This window comes from Leuciscus leuciscus (assembly GCF_965113295.1).
Source record: "Leuciscus leuciscus genome assembly, chromosome: 24".
NCBI lineage: Eukaryota > Metazoa > Chordata > Actinopteri > Cypriniformes > Leuciscidae > Leuciscus > Leuciscus leuciscus.
The window spans coordinates 25368514-25384629 of NC_138723.1; the positions used below are offsets into that span (position 1 = coordinate 25368514).

The following is a 16116-nucleotide window of genomic DNA, read 5'->3' on the forward strand; positions in this document are numbered from 1 at the left end:
TGACATTTATTTGAACATCTTCTGGTCAGGTATGACAAATATTTAATAACTTTATGCCAAAAGTATGAAGCCAAAATGACTTTAATGTTGAGTAATTGATTTCAGCATGTAGCCTATTGCACGTTAATGCTTTTTCCTGTTTTATTTTGGAAACGCACAGAGAAAAAACATTTTTGTAACTGCTCGCACACCTGTTTATTTTTTCCTTTCATTTGTCATCTCATTCGTTTCTTTGCAAAATGTTCTCATGTCTGCTCATGCTAGTTAATGTTAATCCACTCCCTGTTTTGTTTTCTCACAAATGTATGACTTTTGGAAGTGCAATTTGATTACCATATACAGTTTTAATAAAGTTTAGTTAGGTAACCTTCTATGTCATTTTTACTCTTCAAAGTGTACACTTGCAGGTGTTGATTATAATGAATTTACTGTTAGGCCCATTAATAATAATAGGGATAAACAATATTAAAAAAGTATAAATATTTTTTTAACATATGACAAATTAAAAATTAACCACAAAACATGCTAAATGGGGGATATCTATATCTTGCATAAAAAAAATGCCAGAACGTCGTCTCTCAGTTGCTGAATGTCGCGTAGCAACGTTGCTACAGACCTGTTGCGTCTACGTTGTTACAATTTTGCGAGCACGTAGACAGCGACGTTGCCATAGCAGAAATGCAACGTGCCACAGACGTTGCCACAATGTAAATGTGTTTGCTGGGACGTTCTGTGTTTGCTGGGTATAGATTAAATACCGAAGTTGATTTAAAATAGAATCAATAGGCTACTACTGGAGGGAAACACAATGAAAGCAATTTTGGACATTAACTCTTTTCTCCCTGCTATTGCCTTTCACATTTGACATTTCAGTTGGACTTTTTAATGTCTGAATTGTCCAAACTTGTGAAACAAACAACAAGGGGGTCATTAAACATTGAACGCAGTGGACAAAACAGAACTGATACTCTTTACGCAGCGCGGGTGAATACCTCCTTTAACCACACGGTGGTGCCAAATTACCACGCGCTTTTATCACTGTGTTCCAGAGTCAGAAAATAGCCTAGGCAAAAATGCCTCTTGATTCCTGAAGTGATCAGAATAAGGGTACAAATTAATAATGTTGTTTCAGTGAATTCCTGTTATTTAACGTTTGATATATTTCATAGTATTTTATTCTAGGCCTGTCTAGTTATAGTTTTAGTATCCTAGTTAGTACAGTTGTAAAAGTAGTTATAGTTTTAGTAGAACAGAATGAACAGTTTGTTTACCAGATGGCTACAACTTTCTTGGTACCTACCTATACAGCACTTCAAAATAGTTGCTTCACATTTGTAAACAATTGTATGTCAGGATTAGCTGTTATAATGTGTTTTATAAAATTACATTTCAGATTGACTGGGTTCCAAGGTTTTTGCACCAATTAAGGCTGACATAAATGGAAACATCACAGTAAGTCTAAGGGCTAAGCTAGTATGTGTTCATTAGTCAATTTTTAAGGATGCTTCCTATATCAAATGTCTTTGAAAATGTATTTTATGAGTTTTTTGAATTCTTCCCAATTCTCACTAGAAAATTAAAGCTGTCTATGACTCAGATCCAGTGAAGTATGAGACTCTTCAGCAGATACTGTTAATTGAGAAAAGCATCTATGGCTCAGAGTGGCCTAAAGTTGGAGCCACGCTGGCGCTTATGTGGTTAAAGAGGTAATTTGTTCACTTAGTCACATTTTCTGCATGTCCTTTGTTTCTTCTGATTTTATATCTCAAAAATAATGTGAAATACTAAAAACAAATCACATTAATAGAAACTAGAGCTGTACAATTCTAAATACAATGAGAATCTAATTTTTGTAGGCTATTAAAATAGACCACAATTCTGAAGGAAAATGTTTATTAATGTGATTTACAAAACTGAACTTCACTAAGCAAAATGAAATTTATTAGAGGTATTGAAAAATGTTTGCATTTATTTTATTTATAAAAAGCAATTAACAAAATGTAACATTGTGAACTATCTAGTGGCGCATCAATAACTCTTTGCAGATACCATAGAAATGAATGAGAAATGCCATAAACGTAAGCATACCTGTCCTGCAATTGCCCGTGAACTCTCTTTAAAAAATGGATTTTTTTTTCCGGTGGAAACTTTAAAAATAGATCAATCCAAAATAAATATTTAAAAGCAAACATGTTGAAGATTAGCCAATGGGCTGTCGATTCATTAAATGAGCAGTTTTCCCACAAAACCAGTTTCTACAGCGTAATGTAGCCTCTCATCCATTGACATCCATTAAAAAAGTGGCCTCTAGTCTCCTTTACTGCGTACCACAGCATTAGCAGGCGTTACACTTTTTTAGTTTTTTTTTTTTGCTAACCTTGCACCCTTGCCTTCAAGTGACTTTGACACTAATCCCGAACCCTACCCTTCACCGTAAGCTTAACCAATGGAATTAGCTGCATGGTGGGATTTCCACTTCTCTGGTTTGGGGGGGGAAACATGCGTTCTACATACTCTGGGTACAATTAAATGTGTTTTGTACAATTTTATACATTTAATTTGTAACCAATTCAAGTGTAACCATAACCTAATACTGTTATTAAACCACCTCAATTAACCTGTGCTGACTAGTTTTGATTCAGTATTAACTTTGAAGTGCTACCTATTGCAATACAATATGGTCACACTATAGCAACGCTCTCCCACATATTTTGCCATTCTAACTGTGCTTATTTCTGTCATTGGTAAAGTAGCAGTGGGTGGTAATAGACAAGAAGTGTACAGTTTTATACCTATTGCTGATAATTTTTCTTAAGTAATTCGGAAATCCTGCAGCCTGAACCACTGTAGTGAAACCAGCCTTACAAAGACGTGAAAGCTTTTTACAAGTCGGAATCTCTTAATTACTGCAATTTCTACATGACGTGAACGCACCTAAAGTTGAGAATCATTATCTGGGAACAAGATCGTGTGGGTGTTGAGACTGTCCTCGCTGCAGCTTGTAGTGATGACATACTGTGTTAAATCCAATTCGTAGTCGTAGTGCTTTTATTGCCTAAACTCCTTCCGCAGTCGATTCTAAAGATTTCATTACTCATGTCAATCACAGTGCTGATCACCAACATAATGCTACAAAAGATACTAACCCCTAAACATAACCTACACACTAACCTTAATTTGGTTTGGGGGGAAAAACATGTCATTTTTTGGATTTAATGTGTTAATTGTGCAGCTCTAATAAAAATATACTATGTGTAACGATCACCAGCTGGAGTGCCCTTGAGAGCCACCAGAGGGCACTCCACATAAGACTCTCCTATTCACTCACAAACTACAATTCCCATAACTCACTGCCTGGATTCATCATCACTTATCACTGATCACATTCACCTGTACCTCATTCACTGATTGTATTCACCTGTCTCATCCTGTTAGTCTGTCTATTTATACCATGTTCATTCATTCACTCACTGCGAAGTCTTGTTGTACTGTTAGTCTGCATTTCCGAGCATTTTCCCTGGTTTCTTGTCTGGTTTTTGAATATCTCGCCCTGGTCCCTGGATTACTCTCTTGCCTCTGGTCCCTGCCTGTTTTGTTAGTTTGTTTCTTTATTTGTTTGTTTGGACTGCCTACCTGTGTTTTGACCTTTTGCCTGTACTTTGGATTACGCCTTTGGATTACCCCTTCAATAAAAGCTGCACTTGGATCTTAACCTTCGTGTCTCGGAGCAGTTCATGACAGAAGACTTCGCCGCACCCAGATCCAGCAGCATGACCTCCAGGAGTCCAGGAGCACAGATTATGTGTCTCCATCAGGAAAACCGTCCCATTGAGGAATATGTTATTGACTTTATTAAGCTGGCACCTTTAACATCTTTTGATGAGGTTTGCTTAATGATATTTTTCCGTGGAGGACTATCCGAACCGCTTAGTTCCCTTATGCCACTTCATCACCCTAGCTGGAGTCTTAAACAGTATATTGTTAACGCTCTTTTGCTGGCCGGTTCACCTCTCACGTTGGGTTTTGCGGAAGAGCTCCGCAAATCGACAGTATCCCCTGAGCCTGCACTTCACGCCAGTCCAGCCGAGCCTGCACTTCACGCCAGTCCAGCCGAGTCCGCACTTCACGCCAAATCTGCCGAAGCCAAGGCAGTATGCGACATGCCCGCAAAGCTAGAGCCCTCATCGCTGCCCAGCACAGAGCCCTCTTCACCGCTGGTCCCGTCCAGCACAGAGCCCTCTTCACCGCTGGTCCCGTCCAGCACAGAGCCCTCTTCACCGCTGGTCTCGTCCAGCACAGAGCCCTCTTCACCGCTGGTCTCGTCCAGCACAGAGCCCTCTTCATCGCTGGTCCTGTCCAGCTCAGAGCCCTCCTCACCGCTGGTCTCGTCCAGCACAGAGCCTTCTTCATTGCCGCTGGTCCTGTCCAGCTCAGAGCCCTCTTCATCGCTGGTCCTGTCCAGCCCAGAGCCCTCTTCACCACTGGTCCTGTCCAGCCCAGAGCCCTCTTCGCCGCTGGTCCTGTCCAGCTCAGAGCCCTCTTCGCCGCTGGTCCTGTCCAGCTCAGAGCCCTCTTCGCCGCTGGTCCTGTCCAGCTCAAAGCCCTCGCCGCCACTGGTCCCGTCAAGCTCAGAGCGAGCTGATCCTGATCCAGAGACTGAGCTTCACGTCACTTCTGCCGACCCAGAGACTGAGCGTCACGTCACTTCTGCCGACCCAGAGACTGAGCTTCACGTCACTTCTGCCGATCCAGAGACTGAGCTTCACATCACGTCCGCCCATCAAGAGTCTCGTCCCGCCGAGACTGAATCTGTTCCTGAGCCTGAATCTGTTCCTTTTTCTACACCTGTGTCTTCGGACAAGATGGCCGACTCCACGCCTGTGTCTTCGGACAAGATGGCCGACTCCACGCCTGTGTCTTCGGACAAGATGGCCGACTCCACGCCTGTGTCTTCGGACAAGATGGCCGACTCCACGCCTGTGTCTTCGGACAAGATGGCCGACTCCACGCCTGTGTCTTCGGACAAGATGGCCGACTCCACGCCTGTGTCTTCGGACAAGATGGCCGACTCCACGCCTGTGTCTTCAGACAAGATGGCTGACTCCACACCTGTGTCTTCGGACAAGATGGCCACCGCCGAGCCAGTGTCTCAGGACAAGATGGTCTCCGCCGAACCAGTGTCTCGGGACAAGATGGTCTCCGCCGAGCCAGTGTCCTCAGCAGAGTTACCCTCAGCAGAGATGGCTGCCGACATGCCTTTCCCTGAGCCGGTGTCTGTTCCAGATCCAGAGCCGGAGCCAGTGTCTGTGTCTGTTCCAGTTCCGGAGCCAGTGTCAGTGTCTGTGTCTGTGTCTGTTCCTGTTCCTGAGCCAGTGGTGCCAGTTCCAGTGCCAGTTCCGGTGGTACCAGTTCCAGTGCCAGTTCCGGTGGTGCCAGTTCCAGTTCCTGAGCCGTTGGTGCCAGTTCCAGTGCCAGTTCCGGTGGTTCCAGTGCCAGTTCCGGTGGTGCCAGTTCCAGTTCCCGAGCCGTTGGTGTCTGTTCCAGTTCCTCCGCCGTGGCCGCCCGAGGGGTCTTCACCGCCGTGGCCGCCCGAGGGGTCTTCACCGCCGTGGCCGCCCGAGGGGTCTTCACCGCCGTGGCCGCCCGAGGGGTCTTCACCGCCGTGGCCGCCCGAGGGGTCTTCACCGCCGTGGCCGCCCGAGGGGTCTTCACCGCCGTGGCCGCCCGAGGGGTCTTCACCGCCGTGGCCGCCCGAGGGGTCTTCACCGCCGTGGCCGCCCGAGGGGTCTTCACCGCCGTGGCCGCCCGAGGGGTCTTCACCGCCGTGGCCGCCCGAGGGAAAGTCTCCGCCCAGGCCGCCTGAAGGTTCGTCTCCTCCCTGGCCGCCTGAAGGGTTGTCTCCCCCCTGGTCGCCTGCACAGCCTGCTCCGCCCTGGTCGCCTGCCCAGCCTGCGCCGCCCTGGTCGCCTGCACACCCTGCTCCACCCTGGTCACCTGCACACCCTGCTCCACCCTGGTCACCTGCACAGCCTGATCCGCCCTGGCCTCCCATCCTGCTGCAGTATCCAGGTCCTCTGCCGCTCCACGGGCCTGGCCCTCCATCCCGCCCCCGGGTCCGCCTCCGCTCCACCTCCCTCCTGGACAGTTTAGGAGCGTCTGGAATCCGCTCCTTAAAGGGGGGGCTATGTAACGATCACCAGCTGGAGTGCCCTTGAGAGCCACCAGAGGGCACTCCACATAAGACTCTCCTATTCACTCACAAACTACAATTCCCATAACTCACTGCCTGGATTCATCATCACTTATCACTGATCACATTCACCTGTACCTCATTCACTGATTGTATTCACCTGTCTCATCCTGTTAGTCTGTCTATTTATACCATGTTCATTCATTCACTCACTGCGAAGTCTTGTTGTACTGTTAGTCTGCATTTCCGAGCATTTTCCCTGGTTTCTTGTCTGGTTTTTGAATATCTCGCCCTGGTCCCTGGATTACTCTCTTGCCTCTGGTCCCTGCCTGTTTTGTTAGTTTGTTTCTTTATTTGTTTGTTTGGACTGCCTACCTGTGTTTTGACCTTTTGCCTGTACTTTGGATTACGCCTTTGGATTACCCCTTCAATAAAAGCTGCACTTGGATCTTAACCTTCGTGTCTCGGAGCAGTTCATGACACTATGTATGTACAATTTATGATTTTTCATAAATTGTTTGACAATATCACCAGTGTTTTCCTCAGAGGTCTGCGGTTCATTCAGATTTTACTGCAAAGTCTAGTGGATGGGGAGAGAGATGAGGACAATCCCGATCTTATTCGCATCAATATCACTAAAGCTTATGAGCAAGCCCTCAAGAGGTATCACGGCTGGATTGTCCAGAAAGTTTTCAAGGTGGGTGTTTTCAGTAGCTATGTGTGCATGGCGAGATGGGCATGTCATTTTGTTTTGCATGTAATGAGGCCTGGAAAAGTCTTGTAAAGGAAATGATCTAGTAAACATACTCAGTAAATATACTATTATGATCATAAACAACAAACAAACAACAAAAAAGTCATGGAATTTAATTAGTCGAAAAATGTAGGCCATCTGTAATAACTTGTGGCTTTTTTATCAAGACAATGATTGCTTGCTTACCCAGCAATTTTGTTTGGTTTTGCTGTAGGCTGCCCAATATGCCGCACCATGCAGGTCAGATTTTCTTAGAGCTTTATCCAAGGATCAAGAAGTTGCAGAGGAGGAATGCTTAACAAAAGTTCGCCAGTTCTTGATAAACTTTACTGCAACTGTAGATGCCATTTATGAAATGTATTCTGTAATGAATGCTGAACTGGACTACTTAGTTTGAAACATCCTACAGATGTCAGTTTCTGAAGCAATTCAGTCTATTCATCTTTAATGCAGCACAGTTTTCATACACAATATGATACATGTTAAAAGGCCCGTTCACACCAGGAACGATAACTATATTAGTGTCCACACGGACACCAATGCATGATTCAATTCTGTTTATTATAAGCCTGCGTTGCACATATGTCATCCGCCTCTTTAAAGTCACCATTAAATCAAAATTGACCAATCCTTATTTTTTTAAAGAATATTGCGGTATTTACTTAGCCTATAAAGGATTTATCCTTAGGGCTGTGCGATCCGCGTAGAGTTGACGCGTTGTTACATTTTTGGAGAGGTGCACGTCAGGGTACGCAGAAGGGTACGCGCGCTACACACAGCCTACGACGTAGCTACGGCGTAAGTTCGACGCAGAAGTATAAATTGGGCTTAAGTCGTTGTCTGCGTTGACGCGCAGTTACTCATGCAGAGGGAGCATGTGAAACCCGAGGGAGGGGTTCAAGCAGACCAATCACAGCGCTTGCGTCCGCGTAGAATTGACGCGTTGTCACATTTTTGGAGAGGTGCACGTCAGGGTTCGCCGAAGTGTACGCGCGCTACACACAGCCTACGACGTGAGTTCGACGCAGAAGTATAAATTGGGGTTAAATCTACCGCGAGAACAGAACCGAGCAGGTTTACTATTACGACATGGAAGTAAGCACAGAATCAGGGAAGGTGAATACAGGACAGTATAAAAAAAACAAAAAAAAACATCTGTGGTTTGGGAATGTATTGGATACAGGAGAGATGATGTTTCTGAGAGCCCCAAGGCCGTCCCAAGCATGGGGGTGGGAGGCAGGGATGTTCATTTGGTGCGGGGCCCGGTTTGGTAGCACCAGTTTCACCAGGGCTGTGCAGAGACCTCTGGAGGGGCAGGTGCTCAAAGTATAAAAGGGGGCTCATGGAACAAGGCTTTAAATAGGGCTGTGCTCAATGTCAATACAGCAATATATCAATACGGATGATTCTTTATCGATACGGCAGCAAATGCATTGATGCCGTTTTGAAAAAGAAACAGAACAGAAAAGACAAATTTTAAGTTTAAAAGTAAAAAAAGAAAATAAATGATGTGCACCTATTAATAACTCTGGGATTAGAAACTGAAGTATCTTAAGTTGTCCCAACCTGATGGCTTTTTCTTCTCTGTTATACAGAATAATAAAGAACAGCTGTTATAGTAAACTGTGTAGGACAAAATCAACGTGGCCCATGTTTCGTACAGTACAGTATAGTTTTATTTAATGCCATGTCAGCATCTGTGGCTATTTTCATGGCATAAACTGATTTACAAAAATACAAGAGTTACATTTATACAATGAAAATAAAAACAAAGCAAACAGAAAAAAATACAGCAATTAATACTTTACAAGATTTTTAACAATAATGTGATACCTGTTCTGGTAAATTCTTACTAAAGTCCTTAAGTGAGTTTGCTGCCTTTGCTGTTGTTGTTACTGCTGGAGCTGATCTGAGACTGTAGACATTAAAACAAACATATTGGAGATATATTAGCTGATTAAACAGGGCTCCAGACTAACTTTTCCACTGGTTGCACTGGTGCTACCAACTTTCTCAGCTATACGGCGCGCGTCGAGACCACGGTAAAAGCAGAAGTAGCACATTTACTTCGAGCCGAAGTGGCGAAACTATTGAACAAAGGGGCCATAGAGCCTCTCTCTCAAGTTCAGAGCGAAGGAGGGCTATACAGCAGATACTTCCTGGTACCGAAAAAAGACGGGGGTCTCAGACCCATACTAGATCTAAGGCAACTGAACAGAGTGCTTGTGAAGCGACAGTTCAGGATGCTCACAACCAGAAAAATCCTCGCGCAGATTCGCCAAGGAGATTGGTTCGTGTCAATAGATCTGAAAGACGTGTATTTTCAAATACAGATAGCGTCACGTCACAGGCGATATTTGAGATTCGCCTTCGAGGGCCAGGCATATCAGTACACAGTCCTGCTGTTCGGTTTATCCCTGGCACCCCGTACATTTACGAAGTGCATGGATGCGGCGCTCGCACCCCTCAGAATGAACGATTGGCTGATTCTAGCGCAATCTCGCTCAGTGCTCATAGAGCACACGACCATTTTACTCGATCACCTCGAGAATTTGGGTCTCAGTGTCAATTGGGTGAAGAGCTCTCTGTCCCCCAGTCAGACGATATCTTTCCTGGGTCGCTGCTCGAGGGCAGACCATTCTTCGGCCAGACCGTTCTTCGGCCAGTGGTCCGAACGGGAGAAGCTCCTGCACATAAACTGCCTCGAAATGCTGGCAGTAGACAACGCGCTGACGCGTTTTTGTCCCCAAATAAAAGGACGCCACGTCCTGGTCCGCTCGGACAACATGTCTGTGGTGTCCTACATAAATCGCCAGGGCGGCCTCAGGTCCAGGAACCTGTACAGGCTAGCAGAACGCCTCCTGGTATGGGCTCAGCGCAACCTGCGCTCGCTGAGAGCAGCGCACGTGCCAGGGCTCCTAAACATAGGACCAGACAGACTGTCCAGGAACAATGTTCCGGCAGGCGAATGGTCTCTACACCCACAGACAGTCCAACTGCTGTGGAAGAAATTCGGCAGAGCGGAAGTAGACCTGTTCGCGTCTCAAGAAAACGCTCACTGTCCGGAATTTTTCTCCAAGAGCAGGGACGCGCTGGCTCATGTATGGCCCCGCTGCCCGCTCTATGCTTTTCCCCCGTCTCTCTCCTGCCTCAGGTGATAGAGCGGATCAGGGAAGAAGGATGCTCAGTACTGCTTGTAGCACCGTTCTGGGAAAACCAACCTTGGTTCCCAGTTGTGATGCAGCTAGCGAGCACTGCCCCGTGGCCAGTGCCAGTGAGGAGAGACCTCCTCTCTCAGGCCCACGGCTCGATCTGGCATCCTCACCCGGAATTGTGGTCCCTTCATGTCTGGGCCATCAACGGGTACATGTTGAACTCCCTAAGGGAGTATTAAACACGATCACGCAGGCTAGAGCTCCGTCTACGAGACGGCTCTACTCCTCGAAATGGTCAGTGTTTTCGGGCTGGTGCACAGCCCGTGGCGTGTCACCCACAGACTGTGGAGTGACGGAGGCGCTTTCCTTCCTACAAGAGCTGTTGGATAAGGGCAGGACCCCTTCCACGCTCAAAGTTTATGTGGCGGCTATAGCAGCGTTCTCAAGAACAACGCTTGGTCAGTCAATAGGAAGGAACGATTTAGTCATCCGCTTCCTTAGAGGGGCTAAGAGACTGAATCCTCCCAGACCTCCCTCAGTCCCCGTATGGGACCTTTCTACGGTACTGGAAGCCATGAAAGGTGGACCATTCGAGCCTTTACAGACGATTGATCTGAAACATCTGTCTTTCAAGACTGTGTTTCTGCTGGCTCTCGCTTCAGTGAAGCGCATAGGGGACTTACACGCGCTCTCTGTGAGCGCGACGTGCATGGAATTTGGGCCTAATGACTCAAAAGTTATACTCAAACCTAAGCACGGTTATGTTCCAAAATCCCTCAACACACCGTTTAGGGCGCAGGTCATCTCCCTGTCAGCCCTACCGGTCCCTGATGAGGAAAGAGACGCGGGCCTCCTTTGCCCAGTCAGGGCATTACGAGCTTATGTGTCTCGCTCGTCTGTTTTCAGACAGACAGAGCAGCTCTTTGTTTCGTTCAGCGGGCGTTCTAAGGGACTAGCCGCGTCGAAACAGAGCCTATCCAGATGGATAGTTGATGCTATAGCGCTAGCATACGCCTCCAAGGGCATGCAGTGCCCGTTGGGTGTCAGAGCGCACTCCATGAGAGGCATGGCCTCTTCGTGGGCCTGGTCGAGTGGGATTGCCTTGCAAGATATTTGTACGGCGCGGGCTGGGCCTCCCCGTCTACATTTATAAGGTTTTACAACCTAGAGGTTCCCGCCCTGCAGGCCAGGCTGCTGTCGGTCTAGTTAACCAGTATTATCTGACCTGATGCTATCAGCTCAGAATGCTGCGTCTACTGAGCACAGCTCGATGATCGACAGTGAAAAGCAGTAGCACAAGATGTGCCTGGGCAAATTGTGTAAGACCCACATTTCCCCATCAGTTCAGGCCGTACCCTGCCCTGTCTGTATGATGAAATTCGCTTCTAAGCGACGCTGCCATATGTGGAAGAGTGTGGCTTCGCCCCTCCCTCTTCCCGGACTCCCTGTGAGTTCCCTGGGTGATTGTGCACTATATGAACCCCGGGCTTTCGCCCTTGGGTCTTTGGTGTCAGATCTCAGCATGCACAGCGTTTTGCATTGGGTCCCCTAGCGTAAGATATCTTACGCAGTACGAGAGACCTCTCGTAAGAGAACGTACTCGGTTACTAACGTAACCTCGGTTCTCTCTAGAAGAGGGAACGAGTACTGCGTATCTTGCCGTGCATGCGCACGCTCTGGTTGCTTCGATGATGAAAAACCAGATAATAGCTGCCTGCGAGCGGTATTTATAGGCCTAGACCACGCCCGTTTCGGCGGGATGTGACGCAGCGGGCGCGAAGCACCCTCATTGGGTCTGGCGTCACGCCAGGCCTCGCTCGATAGGCTGCTGCAGTTGCCGCAGAACAGCCAATAGGCGCGCGAGCTGCCTCGCCTATATCTGTATGCTGCCGCAACGCGTTTTGCATTATTACAAAATTAAGGATAATTTTTGGCTTCAATATCTCGCGGAAAAAGGATTTTCCCCCTAGCGTAAGATATCTTACGCAGTACTCGTTCCCTCTTCTAGAGAGAACCGAGGTTACGTTAGTAACCGAGTACGTTCTTTCAGGTAAACGTAAGCCCTGTCACAAGCGCAGCAGTTTATCTACATTACTCACCGATCAAATAAGACTTTGGCGGGACAAAAATTCACTTTGGCGGGCGCTAAAACAAGTTCAATGCAGGAAAATTCATGTGTGAATTTAACTGAGTAGTACATGACCATGCACTCGCACAAATGCGACCACATAAAATTTTAACTCGCACATTCTCAAAAAATGGTCGCAGTCTGGAACCCTGTTAAACTATTTTTTGTGAATAAATTTTTTCATTTATGTGACCATGACAAGATGTAAAGATTGCTGACAGTGTTTGGAACTGGCTCACTAGCTCACTGACCTGCTGTAAAGGCCCGTACACACCGGGACGAATATCGGCGCACGTTATTCGCCAGCGTTTTTCAATGCGTTTTTGGTGTTCACACCCAAGCGATTTTCGCTGACGATGAGCCGAGTGAACATGCAAATTCATTCCCTGACATTAGATGGCGCTTAATGTAAAACAGAAATACAATACCACTCCATAACAGTATATACTCTGCAATACCACTCCATAACAGTTCTCTTTTATCAAGATTTTTGTAGTTGCTGTCGCGTTTGTCATATAGTTCTTTATGTTCCGACACCAACGAGACCAGCAGCTCTACATTAGACACATCCTACACATGCCCAAACAACAACACCCAAACACAGTGATGAAGTGGACACCACCAGGAGGATGCAGGAGACAGGGAAGACCAAGGAAGACACGGAGACAGATGTTTCACGAAGACCTGAAGAATGTCAGTGTCCCACGGGAAGATGTGGAGAACTTGGCCACGGATCGAACACGTTGGAGGACACTTGTTACCCAATGTGCCCAGCACAGCACTTGATGATGATGTTGTGAGTTTATCCATAACTGTGGGATATTTTTCTGTAAAGAGTGTTGCATAATTAAATGTTAAAAGCATTTTTATGTTATAAGTTCACTGATATGCGGGCATTTCTATGAATAAAAGTATGTCTAAAATAGCAAGCAATAATCATATGAAAATTATTTACATGCAAACAGGACAGTTATCAGCAGTGTAACTGATCTGATTATGACAAAATAATCGAGTATCTGATGTCATGTGACAAGTCAGATAAGCTTTAGACTCTTGCAAACAGAGGAAGGTTATGAGGTGTGAAGAGACATCATGTATCACTGGAACATAAACAGACGGGGACCAATTTGTAATAGTTGTAATAAATACAATGCAATTAATATCAACTTTCTGACAGTGTGTGGGACATCCGACAACTTTCCAAGAAGGGGCGCAACTGATTTACAAATATCGCGATAAATATGTACAGGAATTGAGGCAGTAGCCAATGACAGCACTAGGAGTAAAAGCTGCAAGATTGTGTACGAGGATTGTATGAATTTGACAACTTGTTAAATCTTGTGAATTATTAAGACTTTGAGACTATTTTCGTACTGATTGGGCTATGGGTTTTGTGAGAAAAGGTTTAAGAAACAACAAATGCTAAATGTTTGATTTAGGGTTAAAACCAACACATACATACCATTGTGAATATTTGCCTTTGCAGCTTTCCGTCTCCTCCGTTTACTTCTCCTCAAACAATAATGGGCTGACTGAGTCCGAAAGGTCCTTTTGGTCTTTTCATCTGAAAAAAGAGAAAAGAAAATATCATTATGTATAATATACAGGATTATTGAAAGGAAAAAGTACTGATTTACCTTACAAATATTGGATGTTACATTATAAAGCATTAAAAGCATGGCAAGTGTTGTGGTTAATATGCATTTACAACAAATATCACTTTAAAACTACCAATACTGGGGTAAAAGCATGGTCAGTTTTGTGATTACTATCCTTTACTACACCAATCACAGTAAAACTAAGGTTATTGAGGTTTAAAGCATGGTAAGTTTTGTGGTTACGGTCCTTTTACCACACCTATCACAGTAAAACTAGGGTTACTGTGGTAAAAGCATGGTAAGCGTTGTGGTTACTGTGCATTTAAAATAAGTATCACATTAAAACTACCAATAGTGTGGTAAAAGCATGGTAAGTTTTGTGGTTACTGTGCATTTACAATAAGTATCACATTAAAACTACCAATAGTGTGGTAAAAGCATGGTAAGTGTTGTGGTTACTGTGCATTTACAATAAGTATCACATTAAAACTACCAATACTGAGGTAAAAGCATGGTAAGTTTTGTGATTACTGTCTTTTTACTACACTTATCACAGTAAAACTAATGTTAATGTGGTAAAAAGCATGGTAAGTGTTGTTTTTACTGTGCTTCTTCTACTACAAATACAACTTTGGAACTAATTGTACTACTTTTAATGTGATATGAATATGATTAACTGATTAAAGGTCTAGGCCTATAGCACGTCATGTGACAGGCAGTGTTTAATCACCCTGTTTTGAATTAGAAAGCAATGAAACGCAAAGCCTCCGTGGCGATGACAGATATAATGCAGTGACTGAACGTGAGCTAATCTGATTAATATCGACAAACAGAAAAGACATTATATCACACATTATTAGGACAGCGTATTTAGGTATTTACTACTTACCAACATCTGACTCACGTGAACTGATGCCAAATATCGCGATGTGTTCGGAACGAGACTTCTTCAGCGCGATTTCCTACTGGTAAAATATAATTTTAAAAATATCAATAAACAGCAAAGCAATCCAGCTTCCCTGGCAATTAGATCGAAATAATAACATTTAAAAAAAAACATAAACCATGATAAGATCTCGTGAATAAATGTTGATTAAACAGCTGATCTGCTGCAGCTCGACAGCGAGAAAAAATCGTGCTGTGATCACGAAAGATGTTTCCCATTGAAATACATTAGTTTAAAAAACGTGCTGGTATTACGAAAATAACGAAATAAACGTGCCCGTGTCACGAATCAATAGATTAAATTACGTGACCATTTCACGAACTGCCGTGAGACTGGGTTGTAATGGACTGTCCAGTGAGGAAGAAATCTGAGAGTAAAGCTGCTCTGACGTTAAGACTCTTTGTGACAGTTTATCTGCTTTCCTGATTTCCCACTATATGAAGTTCCAAACACATTTCCACGAAAGCCGTTTTGCGTCATCTGGCGGACTTTTGCAGACAAATAAACATACATTTCTTAGTCACTTGTGAAATAAAGTTCCAAAAATTGAGCATAAGCGTCAGTTCTGGCAGGCCAGGTAGTCAAGACGCTGCTAACGCTATTGGCCAACAACACGGTCTCATCAGCTGTTCTGCTCAGCTGAGATGCATCAGCTGTTTTGCATCAGCGCATCAGCTGTTCAACTCCCCTCGCTGCTAATGGCTATGATATAAACAGGGCGCCCTCTTCAAACAGATTCAGTTCGCTCCTAACTGCTGATGCTAGCTCTTTGCAGCCCGCCACCTCCCCAGCTCCTCCTTGTCGTGTATAACGTGGCATTTTGCTTTTGTCATCGTTGCTGCTCTGTTCATAGGGGGAATAGTTCAGCTCTCCCAGTCCTAAACTGTGTGAGTGTTCCCTAATGCTGTTGCTGTCCTCTGACTCTCTGCTATTTCATAGTGCTCATGAAAGGTCAGAGGACTCCCTGAACAGAGCCATACCGCCAACATTTAATTCAGGATTTATCAACTTGAATTGCAATTTATTCAATAAAAATTTTCCTAAATCATTTTTATTGTCATGTGTGTTCTTGACTTAATGGACCTGACAGAATTGAGCATCACCTTACAACAGTCAGCTGTTCCTGATGTGTACCAATCCAGTTGCGACACTCGTCACAGCGGTTCCTTTAAATCCCCATTCATTCAGCCTATTGCTCATCTGCACGCTGCATCTAACTCCCGCCTCCATCCCCAACTCCATCTGTAATCTAATCAATTCTGTTCGTGACTGTCGTGACTGTCATAGTTAATTTCATTGTATCATCTTTCGTGTATTTTGGCTTGTTTTACAACACTCGTGTAAA

The 16116-nt window shown here is 45.0% G+C and overlaps 1 protein-coding gene across 1 annotated transcript; it reads left to right on the forward strand.

Moving 5' to 3' along the window:
• Nucleotides 1-1401: 1401 nt before the first annotated feature.
• LOC309489692 (glycolipid transfer protein-like) lies at nucleotides 1402-7464 on the forward strand (the record flags this gene model as incomplete). The annotated part of the gene is made up of 4 exons (XM_082158552.1): nucleotides 1402-1452; nucleotides 1573-1706; nucleotides 6737-6887; nucleotides 7159-7464. Coding segments are annotated over 4 exons (519 nt in total), but the record flags the coding sequence as incomplete, so codon positions are not given.
• Between the last annotated feature and the right edge of the window lie 8652 nt (nucleotides 7465-16116).